The sequence below is a fragment of the Podarcis erhardii genome, assembly GCF_964252035.2.
Source record: "Podarcis erhardii genome assembly, chromosome: 12".
Taxonomy (NCBI): domain Eukaryota; kingdom Metazoa; phylum Chordata; class Lepidosauria; order Squamata; family Lacertidae; genus Podarcis; species Podarcis erhardii.
Genome location: NC_138513.1, coordinates 3829595 through 3848512, shown reverse-complemented (window position 1 = coordinate 3848512; position 18918 = coordinate 3829595). Strand labels below are relative to the sequence as shown.

The following is an 18918-nucleotide window of genomic DNA, read 5'->3' as shown; positions in this document are numbered from 1 at the left end:
AGTTGTCCCATGCGGGTATCGAACCTGCAACCACGTTCTACCCAACTGAGCTATGCAGGTTGTGAGTGTCAGGCTATAGGGTTTTCGGTTGTTCTCTTCCTCAACAGGGCTCTTGTGCCTTGAAAAAGCTTTTCTTATCTTCCTTGGGGGGGGGGGGCTTCACCTACTGAAAAGGACTGGAGCCCAGCTTAGGGAATAGGTGGCAACCCCAAAGAGGACTGCGCTGCCTATGAGTTTGTGTAAAACTGAATCCAGGCTCTGGGGAGTCCCCTGTGTGAAAAACAGCTGTGTGCAAATTGAGTGTGCTTGGGGGAATTTTCGGGCTGGCATTTTGGGGGGTTTCCTTGGGGGATTTTGAGCATTTACTCAGCATTCAGCTTAAATATATTTAGGGTTCTTGGGCTGGAGGGAGCAGTTGCTATTGAAAAGAGGGCAGTTTAAGCTAAAGCAGCTCCAGTAATTTTCTCACTGGCGGGAACAGAACCAAGAACTGCATCATGTACCCATTTGCCTTTTGTGTGTGTGTGTTGATCTTGATTTTTATATATAGAGATATACACATTTTTATTGGTATTTTAACATATCAGTTCCAACAATCATACAACGTACCTTGTCATCTTACACGATATTTTAGACTTCTGTCAGCACCTCTAATGATTTTCCATTCTTTATCACTCATTCTGTATTTTTTAATTTCTATATCGCATTTCATTGTCCTTAACTAATAAGTCTTTTCATAGCCTTTCTTGTAACATTTCAAATAATCCACCTTACAAAACTTCCTGCAAACCTACAAGCATCATCTGTTCATCACAATTACTTTTCAAATCGTTCATATATTTACTCCAGTCCTCTAAGAATCTCTGACCCTGCAGGTTTCAAATCCTTCCTCTTAATTTGCCTAATTCTGCATAGTTGTGTATTGATATTAACACGCATGCACAAACATTATTTCCCTTTGAGCAGCAACATGGTCCCATGGAGAAAATTGCTCTCCTGTTTTGCAGCCTTATCATCATGCAAACTTGCTACGTATTTTCGACTCTGCGTTGTATTGATGGAAGGGGATGTGACGGAACGAGAGCATAGCTGTCAACCGTCCCTTATTTGGCGGGAAACTCCCTTATCCCAGCGCCGTGTCCCGCTGCTGTCCCTTATTGATGATGTCCCTTAAATTTCCCGGGTTTCATGCTCGCCCGGCTCGAGAGGGAAGCAGCGGCTCGGGGTCCTCTGCCGTGAGAGAGAGCATGCGCACAAGCTCCCGCGTCTCCGTCTCTCCCTTTTCCCCCCTCAGGCATGCGTCGTGAGGAGACGGGTGGCGGCGGGTGGGCGGGCAGCCCCTCTCTTGCGAGACTTCCGCCGTGGTGCCAGGGGAAGCCAGAGGCGGCGGCAGCGGTGGCGGCTGAGGAGGCAGCCTGAGGGAGGAGGAAGAGGAGGGGATAGGGAGGGACGCAGAAGGGCGGCGCTTCAGCGGCCGCCGCAGCGCCGCAACCACCTCATGCCGGGCTCGCGGGCAGCGTGGGCGAGAGTCTCTCTCCCTCCCTCTCTCGGGCGGGGAAGGGCCGATGGAACTCCTCGCGCCAGGACGACGGCAACCCCGACGTGCTACTTAGCATACCCTCCAACCAGTGCAGCATCTTAATGTAGTGATTTCCCCCTCTGCATCCCTTTCATAACTCTATTTTTATAAATCATTTGTCCATCCATAGTTCAAATTTTTACTACAAGTTTTCTGTCAATCCTACCAATGTATGTAATAAATTATAAACTTTCCCCATTCTTTATTAAAGAGGTCCTCTTCCTAGTTTCTAATTCTGCCTGCAAGCTTTGCCATCTCGACATCGTTCATCAGTTTTGTCTGCCCCTCTTCTTTGGTGGGAGTTGTAGACCCTTAAAATCATCTAGTCCAACCCCTGCAAAACACAGTCAGTGGCAGCCAAAGCAGCCTGGCTCCATCAGTGGCGGATTTCTGTATAAGCTAAGCCAAAATCCTTTATTTTGGCTGCTGATCCCTTATTTTCGAGGCTGCTGGTCCCTTATTTTCAAATCTGTAAGTTGACATCTATGAACGAGAGACAGGCAGAACCGACTGTCCGGAGTACCGGATGCCGTTTGCAAAAAGAGCACCTCCAATTTTCCTAGATCTTGAGGGCTAGAAAATTGGCTGTCGCCTAAATTCATGGGCTGTGCACTCAGGCTCACGACTTAATTTATATGCAAATTTCTGCATCTGAAATATTAGCAGGGCAGCAGCCCCTCCTCCTCTTTGACAACTAACTCACTCTCTCATTACCGCCTAGTACCGAGGTGCTTCATACATAATAAATATTACCATTATCTCTCTTTTGCAGTGCATTAGCATGCATGTGAAGAAATTAGCTGGCTTGGGTCTCTGGTGGCTGCAGATGACAAAGGACTTTGTGGTTGTTTGACGGTTTCCCATCCCTCCTCTATTGCTTCTTTGCAGGAATCTCGAAAACGTCCAAGCTGACCGGCCCCCGGTGTTTATTCACGAGGTGACCAGTTTGCTGTCTGCTTATTCGAAGAAGGTAAGCTCAAATTCCTCGCCCTGTGTGTTTGGCAGGGCTGCATGTTTCAAATTCCTAGGAACCGAGGAGTTAGCAAGTGGTTCAAGTTAGGTGATGAAATTCACATACCTAGCTCAGAGTCCTTAAGGGGAAGAATGATGGATTTGATGATGGAGAAAAGACAGGGCTTGCTTCAAGTTATATACAGTGGTACCTTGGGTTACAGACACTTCAGGTTACAGACTCCGCTAAGCCAGAAATAGTGCTTCAGGTTAAGAACTTTGCTTCAGGATGAGAACAGAAATTGGGCTCTGGCAGCGCGACGGCAGCAGGAGGCCCCATTAGCTAAAGTGGTGCTTCAGGTTAAGAACAGTTTCAGGTTAAGAACAGACCTCCAAAACGAATTAAGTGCTTAACCTGAGGTACCACTGTACAGGAGCAACACGTATGCATCTCTCTCCCCCCCCCCCCAAATTATTAAGTTTTCCACAATTATAACAAATGCAGCATAGAAAAAAGAAAAAACACACAAAAGAAAACACATTACAATACAGTGGTACCTCGGGTTAAATACTCAAGTCGCACGCTCGTTTTCCTCCGCCCCGCCCGGTCTTTTTTCCTTTCCTCTCGTGGCTCTCATGGCCTTGTTATCAGATGAATTGAATGAGTGCCCAGGGCTCTTTTCACATCTTCAAAAGCACGCTTAATGACATGAATGTATTTCGGCTAGCTGTTGGGTTGGAGAAAAAGCTTTCTGGAGAACAAGAGATGAAGGGGGGGAACCTCGCAATCTGCAGATTAACCGAGCTGCTTGTGTCCTTGGCAGCTCAAGAACGCCCAGGGACAGAATTTGCGTTACCGGAGTCAACTGGAGAACGTAACTCTCTACGTGTTGCACCTCTATGAATGCCTCTTTGATCCCTACCAGACGTGGAGGAGGCAGCTGAGCGGGTGAGTGCATTGTACAACCGGTGTGGGGACCCACTGGATCATAGAATCGTAAGAGTTGGGAGGGAACCCCAGAGTCATCTATTTGCAATGCAGGAATACCCGGATCAAACCTGCAACCTTGGTGTGATTCCAGAGTGGATTTGATTTACATTAAATCGGTTTAAATCACTAGCCAGTGATTTAAATCATTTTCTTACAGAAAGGCTCATTCTTGCTGATACCATCGTAATATTCACAACCAGAGGAAAGGTTTCATTTTTGGAATGATAAACTTTCAGAGTAGATTTTACAGTTACATCAGAAATTACTGATTTAGTTATACTATTAGAAATACATAGACACATAATTATGAAATTATGGTGAGGTTCAGTAAGTTCACTGTTTATATTTGGACAACTTTTCGGCTGTACGTTATTGGAAGGAGAAAACTAACCATAGCCTTAAGAACAATTTAAACAATTTATTTAACTAAAACAATAACATTATAGCATATGTATCCATGTCTGTTAACTAATGTGGTTAAACAATTAAGGAAAAAACTTTGGCACACATGAAAAACTTAAAACAAATCCTTGTTTCCTGATGAATAGCCTTTGGACTAGAATGTAACTTAAACAGAAAACTATCTTTAGAAAGATTTGTCCTCCAAATGCATTTTATTTTAAAAATCCAATTTAAATTTAAAAAACGATTTTTAAAAAAATCATTGATTTTTATCCTTCCTGCATTATTGGCACCACATTCTAGCCAACTGAGCTATGCAGGCCGATTCTGCTGAACTACAACTCCCATCATCCCTGGCCACTAGCCATGCCTGCTGGGGCTGATGGGAGTTGTAGTTCCGCATCACCTGGAGGGCCGACGGTTCCCTGCTCTGGGTTTAGACCTTGCATGTCAGGAAGGAGGCATTGGCCACTGGCATGCAGTTCAGTCATTAAACCAGGATCTGGTGATAGCTGCAACCTTGGGGTTATCACTTGGGGGTCTGGTGCTGCACAGCTGCCAAACCCAGAAGAGAGGAGTTCCGGGATTTTAAAAAACAACAATTTTAAGAGTACAGTGGTGCCTCACAAGACGAAAAGAATCCGTTCCACGAGTCTCTTCGTCTAGCGGTTTTTTCGTCTTGCGAAGCAAGCCCATTGATGGCTTAGCGGATTAGCGCTATTAGCGGTTTAGCGGCTTTTAGCGGCTTATTGGCTTAGCGGATAAGTGGCTTAGCGGCTTAGAAAAAGGGGGGGAAAGGGGGGGAAACCCGCAGGAACTCGCAAGACATTTTCGTCTTGCAAAGCAAGCCCATAGGAAATTCGTTTTGCGAAGCGCCTCCAAAACGGAAAACTCTTTCGTCTAGCGGGTTTTCCGTCTTGCGAGGCGTTTGTCTTGCGGGGCACCACTGTACCTTTGTTTCTCTGTTTGAACCTCTTACATGGTTCTCTATGCGTTGTGGTATTTTACGCCTTGTGACTCACTGCTGTTTTTATTGTTAATAGTTTAGTAATTATTTATTGCAATTGACTTTCTGTTAATGATTGTTTGCTGATATTTAATTTCATTGTGCACCGTTACATTCCGATGGATTATTGAGGGTTACTTTACAGTCATACCTCGGGTAACAGGCACTTCAGGTGGCGTTTTTTTGAGTTGCGCAGAAGCACTAAATTGCGCTTTGCGCATGTGCAGAAGCACCTAATCGCAACCCACACGTGTGCAGATGCGCCGCTGCAGGTTGTGAACATGCATTTTAAAGTTATGTTTCTGTTATGACCTTTTTTGTATTGGATCAGATAGTTCTAAGGTGTGTGTGATCCTTGCTGTTTTGTCGGCTTGTAAACTGCCTCGTGTGATATTGACAGGCAGTGTACAAATTAAAAATTAAATTAAATTCTTCCCAAAGGAGGCTGCCAGGCGGTTGAGTTTCTTGGCTGATTATACAGTTGCCGTTTCGCTGGGGTCTTGCCACGAAGCCGGAGAAAGGCATTTCAGGGTTTACGATTTGAAGGCGCTCTTGAGATCTGAAAATGCCCGTGTCCCTTGGGGCAGGCAGAGAATGCCAAGCAGGGCTGTTAAAACAAAAGCTTTGGTTTGTTTATACCTTCCATTAATCAAGAGCACTTAATTTTACTGGGAAATCAATGAAGCGTTTGCTTTCGGCTGGCAGCAGGAGAGCGGCTGCCGCGATTCGTGGGCTCAGGTTTTGGGGCTGGCTGCCAAAATCCATTCCTGCGCGGGGTGATTGCAGACACGTGGAACGACGAGAGTCGGGGTTGCGACTGGGGACGGGGCTGGAAGTCCGTGGCAGCTCAGCCATTTTCACGCAGGAGCTTCTGGGTTCAGCTGCTGGCATTTCCAGTTAGGAAACCAGCCAGTAGGGAACCAAGTGTCAAGGATCTGTCAAGGAGACAGGTCAATCACAGGGTGGGCACAAACAGCAGTGTCTTCTGGTTCGCCTTCACCCAGCTGAGTTGGCAAGAGCACAGTGCCGATAATGCCAAGGTTGCAGGTTCGATCCCCGTACAGTATAATAATAATAATAATAATTATTATTATTATTATTATTATTATTATTATTATTATTATTATTAATTTATATCCTACTCATCTGGCTGGGTTTTCCTAGCCACTCTGGGCATTCTGGACGCAGGTGGTGCTGTGGGTTAAACCACAGAGCCTAGGACTTGCTGATCAGAAGGTTGGCGGTTCGATTCCCCGCGACGGGGTGAGCTCCCGTTGCTCAGTCCCTGCTCCTGCCAACCTAGCAATTCGAAAGCACATCAAAATGCAAGTAGATAAATAGGTATCACTCTGGTGGGAAGGTCAACGGCGTTTCCATGCACTGCTCTGGTTCGCCAGAAGCGGCTTAGTCATGCTGGTCACATGACCCGGAAGCTGTACGCCGGCTCCCTCGGCCAATAAAACGAGATGAGCACCACAACCCCAGAGTCGGCCACGACTGGACCTAATGGTCAGGGGTCCTTTACCCATCTGGCTGGGTTTTCCTAGCCACTCTGGGCAGCTTCCAACAAAATATTAAAATAAAATGCAGTGGTACCTCTTGTTGCAAACGAGATCCATTCCGGAGGCCCGTTCGCAACCTGAAAAGAGCGCAACCTGAAGCGCCATATCTGTGCAGGTGCATGGCGCGATCTAGCGCTTCTGCGCATGCACAAGCGGCGAAACCCGGAGGTAACCCTTTCCAGTACTTCCGGGTCGCCGCCGGACGCAACCTGAAAAGACGTAACATGAGGTATGACTGTAGTCCGTCAAACATTAAAAGCTTCCCTAAACGGCTCCAACAAACAGCTCCCTCAAAAGCTGCTCCAACAACGGAGGGAGTCAAAAAGAGGGAGAGTGCTGTGTGCCTTGTCCCTTTTGTTACCTGCGCAGGTAAGGTCACGCCCACCTCTCGTCACATGCAAAGGAAGGATGCTCCAGGCCAGGAGGAAACAGGAAGTTTTCAACTGGCTGGACCAAACATCCCCCTGCATGTCCGCTCTAGGAAAACAAGGAATGTTGTACTTGACTGCTACTTATGTATCACATCCCACAGCCTTAAAGAGGGTTTTCCTCCTGGGATAAAGCAGTGGGGATATTGGGAAGTGTTGGTGAGCCCTCAGATAGACCAGTCGCCCTGATTCTGGATAAAGCAGTTTCCTGTGTTCCTAACTCCTCCTGCAACCCCTATAATAATAATAACAATAATTTATTGTTTATACCCCGCCCATCTGGCTGGGTCTCCCCAGCCACCCTGGGCAACTTCCAACAAAGTATTAAAATACAGTGGTCTGTTAAACATTGAAAGCTTCCCTAAACAGGGCTGCCTTCGGATGTCTTTTAAAAGTCTGAGAGTTGTTCTTCTCTTTGACATCTGGTGGGAGGGTGCTCCACAGGGCGGGGGCCACTACTGAGAAGGCCCTCTGCCTGGTTCCCTATAACTTGGCTTCTCCCAGGGAGGGAACTGCCAGAAGGCCCTCGGCACTGGATCTCAGTGTCCGGGCAGAACAATGGGGGTGGAGACGCTCCTTCAGGTATGCAGGACCCAGGCCGTTTAAGGCTTTAAATGTCAGCACCAATGCTTTGTGCACAGAAACGTACTGGGAGCCAATGTAGATCTTTCAAGACCGGTGTTATATAGTCTTGGCGGCTGCTCCCAATCACAGGTCTAGGATTAGTTGTAGTTTCTGGGTCACCTTCAAAGGTTGCCCCACATAGAGCGCATTGCAGTAGTCCAAGCAGGAGATAACCAGAGCATGCACCACTATGGTGAGACAGTGTGTAGGCAGGCAGGGCCTCATCCTGCATACCAGATGGAGCTGATAAACAGCTGCCCTGGACACAGAATTGACCTGCGCCTCCAAGGACAGCTGTGAGTCCAAAATGACTCCCAGGCTGCGCACCTGGTCCTTCAGGGGCACAGTTGCCCCATTCTGGACCAGGGAGTCCTAACTAGAAGAACGCTTCTCGCTGGCGTTTGTGCTTGTGTTGTGTTGTACCACCCTGTGTGAAAGCTGCCTCCTTCGTCTACAAAACCTTTCTCACGCCCCTCTGCATTTCTCGCCTCTCCTAGGGAGATCGTCAGCATGAAAGAGAAGAGCAAATACAAGTTTGCGCCAGCTGTGTTGCCTCAGGAGTTCAACTCGTTTTTCCAAGGTAAATACTTCATTTTCGCTCTCTCTCCACCCTCGCGGCCTTCCCAGGTTTTTCCACTCAAGAATGGCAGTACACTGGTACCTTGCTTCTCAAGCTAAATCCGTTTCGGAAGTCCGTTCCAAAACCAAAGCGTTGCAAAACCAAGGTGCGCGTTCTTATAGAAAGCAATACACAATGGATTAATCTGTTCCAGACTTTTAAAAACAACCCCTAAAACAGCAATTTCACATGAATTTTGCTATCTAACAAGACCATTGATCCATAAAATGAAAGCAGTAATCAATGGACTGTACTATAAAATAGAGAAGAGAGTATTGTAGTTGATAAAAATTAAAATAATATTTTTTTCTTATCTGCACAGATGATAGTCATTGTTTGGATGGGGGGCTTTTGTCCATTTCCACAGTCACACAATCAATCAATCAGTAGCAGAACTGGGCTCCACACAGTCACAAAAACAAATTAACTGAAAAAGCCTCAAAAATAAAATCGCAAAGTAGCAGAAACAAAAGCACCAAACTTAATCAGTTCGGGAAGTCCGTTTGACTTTCGAAATGTTCAAAAACCAAGGCACAGCTTCTGATTGGTGCAGGTGCCCTGGAAACAATAGCTGACAGCCGCATCGGACGTTCGGCTTCCAAAAAACATTTAAAAACTGGAACACTTACTTTTGGGTTTTTGGAGTTTGAGAACGAAGGTGTTTGAGAACTAAAGCGTTTGAGAACCAAGGTACCACTGTTTTCTTCTTCACTGCCTGTCCCGCTGTCCATGCACAACTCACCTTAACACAACCGATCCAGGTGTTTGCAGCACCAAAGTTTTCCTGATCCACTCATTCCGAATTCTGTCGTGCCAGGGAAGAAACAAACTGGAAGTTGACTTTTTGCGTTTTGTGCAGACCAGGAAACAAACCACGAGTGCTGGTTTTATCAGGACAGCTTCTTAATTGATCTGTTGCACACACACACAAGCCAGGAAAGCAGAGCCGGGCCCTTTCATCACATTTTCCAAGTTCATTTAAAAGCAGCCACTGCTGAGCAAGTTCCTAGTCCTCCTGGGCGATGGAGATTTCAGAAGACAGGCTAACTAAGATTTCCAGGGATTGTGCAGTGCAGCTTTGGTTGCCCTGTTTACCTCCCCCGCCCTTCCTGTGGTTAACAAAATCAGGGGGAAAATGTGTGAAATAAGAGATCAAAGTTGCTGGTTCATACAAGGAACAAAATTCACAATATTCACTGTTCACAAGAGTGTGATGGAGGCTGCGTGTTGTTTGGACAGGAAGCAACTCTTATGGGGAATTGAGCTTCATGTTCACTTGTGTATCGTCATACCTCGGGTTACAGCTCCTTCAGGTTGCGTTTTTCCGGTTGACGGACCGCCAAAACCTGGAAGTACCAGAACGGGTTACTTCCGGGTTTCGGTGGTTGCTCGTGCGCAGAAGCGCAAAATCATGCTTTGCGCATGTGCAGAAGCCCCGAATTGCAACCCTCGCATGTGTAGATGCGGGTTGTGAACGTGAATCCCGCACGGATCACATTCACAACCCAAGCGGCCACTATACTGTAATGCCACAAAATAAAATTTAGTGTTTGCCTTGTGTGTCAATGTTCAGGTCATGACGACGAGGTAGACGGGGTGTGTGTGTTATGTACTGAAGTTCTCACCCTGGGCCAGCAGGGGGATACTGTAGATAGTTATGCAAATAAGGGATCGAAAGTGACGTTCAGTGATTGGATAGTTTTAGAAAATGGTTACAGTTACGTTGTACTGGAGCTCTATATAAGCAGGCTGGCTGAACCCTTCAGTTCAGTTCAGTTCAGTTCTGGCCTGTGAATAAACAAGAGCTGTTTGGAGAACCGCTGTGTCGTCTGATATGTTCACCCACAACTTAACAGTGTGTATGTGGGAGAGAGAGACAAAGAGTGTCTTGCCCAGCCCCCCCCCCCCAAGTGAGCTCACGAAAGAGGCGAGACTCACATCTCATAAGACTCAAGACCAGGGGTCAGCAAACTTTTCAGCAGGGGGCCGGTCCACTGCCCCTCAGACCTTGTGGGGGGCCAGACTATATATTTTTTTGGGGGGGAGGGGATGAACAAATTCCTATGCTCCACTAGAAGGAGGAGGAGCACCAAGAAGAATGGATGAAATTTAAAGAAGATTTAGTTAAATATGCTCAGATAACTTAAATAGAATTATTTGCGAGTACCAAATAGGCCTAGAATTTAAATATATGGATAAAAGTCAATATGAAAAGAAAGAAAGATGTTAATAGGACTATGCAAATTTTATTTTGGAAAACTGCTACAATGATTTATATGGAAACTCAGCCAGGGGGACTCAAGGAAGTCACTTAACAATGTCAACAAAAATGGAATTTCTACAGTTAGGATATGTGTTTGTTGGTTTGTTTGTTTGTTTGTTTGCTTGTTTTTTCTCTTTTTTGATTCCCCCCCCCATTAAGTCTGTTGATGTGTTTGTTTTAAACTTGGAAAACCAATAAAAAAAAATTCGGGGGGGGGGGGAAATGAACGAATTTCTATGCCCCACAGATAACCCAGAGATGCATTTTAAATAAAAGGACACATTCTACTCATGTAAAAACACACTGATTCCCGGACCGTCCGCGGGCCGGATCCGACCCCCGGGCCTTAGTTTGCCTACCCATGCTCAGGACTGTTTCCAGTCTCTCCTCTTGCCAGCTGCACACTGCAAAATCCACGAATGAAAACCTTGCAGAAAACTGGGAAGCCAATGCAGATAAACAGCGATGCAATTTTTTTTAAAGACATCTGACGGTGGCTCTGTTCGGGGACGTTTTTAGTGTTTTAAACACCCCTTTTGCTTAAAAATAAACAGGTTCCGAGTCAACTGCCCCTTCTGCCCACAAACGACATTCCCAGATGCCTCTCTCCCAGTAAGCCTGTTTTCCAAAGTGCTGAGGGCAACCCTCTTACGCCTGCCAATTTTTTTTAAGCGTGATTAAAGAGCAATTAATCTGCATTAAGTGACTTTTTTCTACCCCGGGAGACCAGATATCCCTGCCAGTTTGCATGGTCAGCCTTTTCTCCTGCCAAAATATGTATTAGATTCACATGTCAGCTTTAAGGTGGGGGAGCATCTATGCAAACTGAAAGAAAAATAAGTGCATCTATGAGTAACTATTTATTTTTATTTTTTAAAAAAGCAAGGGAGATGTAATTCCCCCCCCCCCCCACCCTGCAATTCTAGACATTTAAAGTGCCATTATCTCTCCCCTTCCCCGCCGATCTAAATTTAATTTATCTCCTGTGTTGCCTCTGGGCTGTCAAAGGGATCACAGTCAATAAATGCTGGGCTGATCTCCGTGAGAAGGAAGGTCTGTGTCACTGGTTTCTCAAGAGCCACTTCTTCAAAAAGCATCAAATTAGTTCAGGGGAATGGATTTGCAGAAACCGTTGGCAGATTTCGGTTTTTTTTTATTTTTGTATCTATAAAAAAACTCCCTAGGAGTTTTCAGGGTTTTCCCCCCCTTGCCAGGTGCCTGCAAACTGCAAGGCACTCACATCGACTGAGCATTAATAATGGCTTTGGCTGCCAGTGGGGGATTTCTCTGAGCTATTTGGGTCGTTTTGGGTGCAGCCGTGTGATTACAGAATTGTTGGAAAGGGACCCCGAGGGTCATCCAGTCCAAGCCCCTGCAATGCAGGAATCTCTTGCCCAACCCGAAACTCAAACCCACGACCCGGAGATTAAGAGTCTCATGTTCTCCCGTCTGAGCATGACCAACACTTGGTCCAAAAACATAGCAAGTTGCCTTATACCAGATCAGGCCAGATTGATTCCTGCATTGCCGGGCGTTGGACTAGACCAGGGGTCAGCAAACTTTTTCAGCAGGGGGCCGGTCCACAGTCCCTCAGTCCTTGTGGGGGGCCAAACTATATTTTGGGGGAGAAAATGAATGAATTCCTATGGCCCACAAATAACCCAGAGATGCATTTTAAATAAAAGCACACATTCTACTCATGTAAAAACACCAAGCAGGCCCCACACATTTTAATTTTAAGATGTATTTTAATTAATTGTTATGTTCTTTGTATACTGTGTTAGTTTTATGATGTTAGCCGCCCTGAGCCCGGCTCCGGCCAGGGATTGCAGGGTACAAATCAATATTTATTTATTTAACATTTCAGCACAGGTTGCTGTTGGTGTTGTTTAGTGGTTTAGTCGTGTCCGACTCTTCGTGACCCCCTGGACCAGAGCACGCCAGACCCTCCTGTCTTCCACTAACTCCCGCAGTTTGGTCAAACTCATGCTGGTAGCTTCGAGAACACTGTCCATCCATCTTGTCCTCTGTCGTCCCCTTCTCCTTGCACCCTCCATCTTTCCCAACATCAGGGTCTTTTCCAGGGACTCGACTCTTCTCATGAGGTGGCCAAAGTCTTGGAGCCTCAGCTTCAGAATCTGTCCTTCCAGTGAGCACTCAGGGCTGGTTTCCTTCAGAATGGAGAGATTTGATCTCCTTGCAGTCCATGGGACTCTCAAGAGTCTCCTCCAGCACCAGAATTCAAAAGCATCAATTCTTCAGCGATCAGCCTTCTTTATGGTCCAGCTCTCACTTCCATACATCCCTACTGGGAAAACCAGAGCTTTAACTATGCTTCAGCACAGTATAGCATCAAAATAACTTTTCTTTTTATTTGCAGAATATGGATGGTTATCTTTCCAAAATGAGAGCAAGCACTTGTGTTCTGTGTTACAAACCGAGCACTGCTGGGAGTTGTTCCTTTTTGTTTTCCGATGTATTTCTTCCCTATCCAAAACGCCTTTCTCTCTTGCCTCCTTCGATAGAGTGCTTCCAAGAGGGCGAGCAACTTCCTGAGGTCCTTCAGGTGCGGCTGATCCATCTCTTCGGCGCCATCGTCTCCGGAGCCAAGGCAAGCTTTCCTCTCTGTGAAATTTCAGGCTCTGCCCAGGAAGTAGAGACCCTCAGCTGGTGGTGAAGTTATGCTATAATAATAATAATAATATAATTTGTTATTTATACCCCGCCCATCTGGCTGGGCTTCCCCAGCCACTCGGGGTGGCTTCCAAAAAAATATTAAAATACTGTAATACATCAAACATTAAAAGCTTCCCTAAAGAGGTCTGCCTTCAGATGTCTTCTAAAAGTCTGGTAGTTGTTTTTCCTCTTTGACATCTGGTGGGTGGGCGTTCCACAGGGCAGGTGCCACCACCGAGAAGGCCCTCTGCCTGGTTCCCTGTAACTTGGCTTCTCGCAGGAAGGGAACCGCCAGAAGGCCCTCAGCGCTGGACCTCAGTGTCCGGGTAGAACAATGGGGGTGGAGACGCTCCTTCAGGTATACTGGACCGAGGCCGTTTAGGGCTTGAAAAGTGAGCACCAACACTTTGAATTGTGCTCGGAAACGTACTGGTTACCAGACGTCCCTGGTTCCCGGGGACAGTCCCCGGATTTGCAAATCTGTCCCTGGACAAATTCCTTCCCCGGAATGTCCCCAGATTTGCAAATCTGTCCCGGGAAACATGGCAGCAGCAGCCTGGTAGCGCAGTTGGCTCTGGCAGGTTTCAGGAGCTGCTGTCTGCCACCACCTCTGCCGAAGGGGAACCGGGGACATCTGGCAGTACAGATCTCCTGCCCCCTTCCCCCTTTGTTTTGACAGATCAGGGGAGGCTTGGGAGTCACAGGCGGGTGGGTGTTGCCCAGGAGGGGCACAAGGTGCATGGTTTTCCCGCCAGGCAAGGTGCAAAGCCCTTCTTTTGCAACCTGTGAAACATACCGTCTTTTTCGCTCTATAAGACGCACCAGACCATAAGGTGCACCTAGTTTTTGGAGGAGGAAAACAAGAAAAAAAAATATTCTGAATCCCAGAAGCCAGAACAGCAAGAGGGATCTGGCTTCTGGGATAGCCGCGCAAAGCCTCTTCAGGGCAGCGGGGTGAAGGCTCCCCCGCCTTCATCCTGTTTATAAGCTAAACAAGCTATGGGATGCGGGTGGCGCTGTGGGTTAAACCACAGAGCCTAGGACTTGCCGATCAGAAGGTCGGTGGTTTGAATCCCTGCGACGGGGTGAGCTCCCGTTGCTCGGTCCCTTCTCCTGCCAACCTAGCAGTTTGAAAGCACATCAAAGTGCAAGTAGATAAATAGGTGCCGCTCCGGCTGGAAGGTAAACGGCGTTTCCGTGCGCTGCTCTGGTTCGCCAGAAGCGGCTTAGTCCTGCTGGCCACATGACCTGGAAGCTGTACGCTGGCTCCCTTGGCCAATAAAGCGAGATGAGCGCCACAACCCCAGAGTCGGCCACGACTGAACCTAAAGGCCAGGGGTCCCTTTACCTTTACCTTTTGCTTATAACACTGAATTTAGACGTGTACCTAAAAAGTGTGTTGGCAACATGAAAATATGAAGATGGTGGGGCGTGCAGCCGCTGCAGCTGAGAGCTCTCTGGAGGGGAGTCAGGGTTTGTTAGGTCAGAGTTTTTAAGGGGTTTTGCATGTCTTATGTAGATTTTTCAGTTTCATTGTTCTGTATGGGACAATGACAATAAAGATACAGTGGTACCTCAGTTTAAGTACTTAATTTGTTCCGGAGGTCCGTTCTTAACCTGAAACTGTTCTTAACCTGAAGCACCACTTTAGCTAATGGGGCCTCCCGCTGCCACCGCGCCGCTGGAGCACAATTTCTGTTCTCATCCTGAAGCAAAGTTCTTAACCTGAGGTACTATTTCTGGGTTAGCGGAGTCTGTAATCTGAAGCGTATGTAACCTGAGGTACCACTGTATTGTATCTTATCGTAAAAGTTTGGGAAGCTCTGCTTTGGCACAGTGCAAAATACTTCAGCGCATCCTTTCTCAAGCCCAGGCTCTGAACGTTGATCTTGCTTTCTCTTCTCAACAGCAAAACGCTCTCCTGGTGGTCACCCCGTCCTCGGTCGAGGTCCTCATGCTGGTGCTTCGGAGGTGGTGTTCCCCGGTCAGCGGGCCCCCCAGAGACTCCAAACTGCTGCAGTTGACCCTGAAGGGCTTGGTCGGCATGGTCCACGTTCTCCACGCCAGTAGCCCCGACCAGCGCCAAGTCGAGATCCGAGCCATCTTAGACAGCTACTTCAAGGTCTTGAACTCGGACCAGCCCATGGCGTCGCTGGAAGGCTCTCCCGGCCCTCACTGGGAGGAGAGACTCATCGCACTCAGGGTGAACATGTTGGGTAGGTGCTGGATTCTCTTAAATCGGGCTACATTTAAAACTTGCCATTGAGGTTTCAATATTGTTGTTTAGTCGTGTCCGACTCTTCGTGACGCCCTGGACCAGAGCACACCAGGCACTCCTGTCTTCCACTGTCTCCCACAGTTTGGTCAAACTCATGCTGGTAGCTTTGAGAACACTGTCCAACCATCTCGTCCTCTGTCGTCCCCTTCTCCTTGTGCCCTCCATCTTTCCCAACATCAGGGTCTTTTCCAGGGAGTCTTCTCTTCTCCTGAGGTGGCCAAAGTATTGGAGCCTTAGCTTCAGGATCTGTCCTTCCAGTGAGCACTCAGGGCTGATGTCTTTAAGAATGGACAGGTTTGGTCTTCTTGCAGTCCATGGGACTCTCAAGAGTCTCTTCCAGCACCATAATTCAAAAACATCCATTCTTCAGCGATCAGCCTTCTTTATGGCCCAGCTATCCCATATATCACTACTGGCTTTAACTATACGGACCTTTGTTGGCAAGGTGATGTCTCTGCTTTTTAAGATGCTGTCTAGGTTTCATACCTTTCTTTAACATCAGCAGCCAGGAGCTCCTCAGCCCTGTTTTTGAGTTTGTTTGGAAACTTCAAACCTCAATTACTTACTGCTACTGCTTGGTTCTCTTAAATAGGGTGATGTTTAAAACTATTTTGAGTTTCTGCTCTGTTTTTTTGAGTTTGTTTGAAACTTTAAAACCTCAATTTCTTATCACTACTGCTTGATTCTCTTAAATAGAGAATTGAGGTCATTGGGGTTTTCATACTTTCTTTGTAAACTCGAGGAAGCTTGTTGATATCACTTAAAATCTTATAATTTCTTTATTTCCTTCTGAGGAAACTGATTAGTTCACTGAAACAAGTTTTGTAGCTGGCATCTCGTTAAGTCTTTGTTTAATTCTAGTTTATTTTTGTTATTTTTGTTATTCTATAGTCAATTACTTCTCTCGTTTCAGGGATTTTCGCAGTAATTTCTTTTGTTCTGTGTAACTTCTTGGTTCTGTGGCTGTCTTTTTTTCACTGGCCGGGATTCAGTTGTCTTTTCCACGCCTCGTCCTTGGCTGCCATCATATACGTCTGCATGAAGCTTCAGCCGGTTGGGTCCTCTAGGCCAGTGTTCCCCAACCTTGGGCCTCCAGCTGTTTTTAGACTACAATTCCCATCATCCTTGACCACTGGTCTTGCTAGCGAGGGATGATGGGAGTTGTAGTCCAAAAACAGCTGGAGGCCCAAGGTTGGGGAACACTGCTCTAGGCAGCTATCCCCAAGCTTAGTTCCCCAGGTGTTGTTCGACTACAATCACCACCATCACTGGTCCAATTTGGGCCAAGATGGCTTGGGCTGATGGGAGTTGTAGTTCAGGAATATCTGGGGACTCAACCTTGCGAAAGGCCGATCTAGGCCATTGGATCTTCCAACTTGGTGGGTCATGGACTGGCCTAAAGCGGATTGCACCAGCAGCAATAACACCATACAAGCATATGGCAAAGAAATTAAGAAATGTTTCACATTTTATTATGTTTTTATACGTGCTGGAAGCTGCCCGGAGTGGCTGGGGAAACCCAGCTATATGAGCAGGGTATAAATAATAAAATAATAATTATTATTATTATTATTATTATTATTATTATTATTATTATTATTATTAAATAGATCCCCCAAATGCATGTTTGGGTAAAAAAAATGGGTCCCATGTCTCAAAACAGAATTCAGGTAGAATGAACCCTGGTAGGTCCAGTCATGGCTGACTCTGGGGTTGCGGCGCTCATCTTGCTGGAGCGGTACCTATTTGTCTACTTGCACTTTGACGTGCTTTTGAACTGCTAGGTTGGCAGGAGCAGGGACTGAGCAACAGGAGCTCACCTCATCGTGGGGATTCAAACCACGACCTTCTGATCAGCAAGTCCTAGGCTCTGTGGTTTAGACCACAGCACCACTGCAAAACCAGCCTGGCCCCAAGTGAATTTTTCTATTGCTGTTGTTGTTTGTAGTCTGCCCTTCTGACTGGGTTGCCACTCTGAGCAGCTGATTTGAAGGGGGTGGGCAAAGTCCTGAGTTGGACCCTGGCCCTTATTAATAATATTTATACCCTGCACATCAAGCTGGGTTTCCCCAGCCACTCTGGGTGGCTCCGAACAGAAAACACAGTAAAACATCAAACATGAAAAGCTTCCCTTCAGATGTCTTCTAAAAGTCTGGTAGTTGTTTATCTCTTTGACATCTGATGGGAGGGCATTCCAGAGGGCGGGCACCACCACCGAGAAGGCCCTCTGCCCGGTTCCCTGCAACCTCACTTCTCGCAGGGAGGGAACCGCCAGAAGGCCCTTGGAGCTGGACCTCAGTGTCTGGTCAGAACGATGGGGGAGGAGACGGTCCTTCAGATATACTGGGCCCAAGGCCGTTCAGGGCTTGAAAGGTCAGCACCAACACTTTGAATTGTGCTCGGAAACGTATTGCTCTTTCCCCAGTGGTGTGGTGAGTCAAGGGGAAATCCCACTGTGGAGAGCTTTAAATTCCAAGTCCCCTGCTCTTCTAGAACTAAGTTGGAAGGGCTGCCATGGAAACAGGTTGTACGTTGCTAGGGTGGTGGTATGGCAGGACGCAGCTGCTTGTTCCCATCTTCCAAAAAGGTATCAGTCCATTAGAAAGAAGGATCTCTAATTTTGAAAGCCCCTTGAACATCTGCCTTTCTGCCAACGTCCGTCATCTGAGACTAATGCATCACAAGGACCATAGAGTTGCAAGAATAGGCAAGCTCCCTTTTGGAGCCTCTGCTTTCGACATCTGTAAATTGGGCCTGATCGGTATAGAAAGCAAATAGCGACTGGCTATTTCTCAGAGCCTCGCAGTTGTTCAAACTGGAATGCCTCTGAGCAGTGCCTAGTGCCAGATTTACATATAAGCTAAACAAGCTACAGGATGCGGGTGGCGCTGTGGGTTAAACCACAGAGCCTAGGACTTGCCGATCAGAAGGTTGGCGGTTTGAATCCCCGCGACGGGGTGAGCTCCCATTGCTCGGTCCCTGCTCCTGCCAACCTAGCAGTCCGAAACACGGCAAAGTGCAAGTAGATAAATAGGTACCGCTCTGGCGGGAAGGTAAACGGCATTTCTGTGCGCTGCTCTGGTTTGCCAGAAGCGGCTTAGTCATGCTGGCCACATGACCTGGAAGCTGTACGCCGGCTCTCTCGGCCAATAAAGCGAGATGAGCACCGCAACCCCAGTCATCCACGACTGGACCTAATGGTCAGGGGTCCCTTTACCTTTATTCCATCTACTATCACTTTCTTCCTGTTGCTCAAGTTTCAAACCCTCCCTGCGATTTCATTAGGTTTTGATTTTTTTTTTCAAATTGTCCAACATATTGATCTCTTCCTTTGACCATCCCTTTTGGTCCCAAGCCTTGTGTAAACAGGAGTGGAGGGTACAGACTTCTGGAAGGAGAGTTGGAGGAGTGGAAATCTTCAGGAACTGAGTGCATATCAGGATCAGGAAAAGCCTTTCTGCTTCAATCACTGTTCTCGTACGGCGCTCTGTTTAGCAAAAATGCTGGGATACCTGAATTTCAGTCCACCTCCATCAATC

The 18918-nt window shown here is 47.0% G+C and overlaps 1 protein-coding gene across 8 annotated transcripts in view; it reads left to right on the top strand.

Moving 5' to 3' along the window:
- The window catches only part of NBEAL2 (neurobeachin like 2), a 220973-nt gene that overhangs the window by 84406 nt on the left and 117649 nt on the right, over window positions 1-18918 (top strand). For 6 of the 8 annotated variants that reach the window (XM_081834115.1, XM_081834113.1, XM_081834111.1 and 3 more), the window contains 5 exons: window positions 2468-2549; window positions 3355-3479; window positions 8041-8123; window positions 12951-13036; window positions 15011-15317. In XM_081834115.1, the coding sequence (XP_081690241.1) occupies window positions 2468-2549; window positions 3355-3479; window positions 8041-8123; window positions 12951-13036; window positions 15011-15317 (683 nt within the window). Of the gene's footprint in view, window positions 1-2467; window positions 2550-3354; window positions 3480-8040; window positions 8124-12950; window positions 13037-15010; window positions 15318-17878; window positions 17967-18918 lie in introns of those variants that run through there. The other 2 variants (XM_081834118.1, XM_081834117.1) reach the window with 1 other exon arrangement.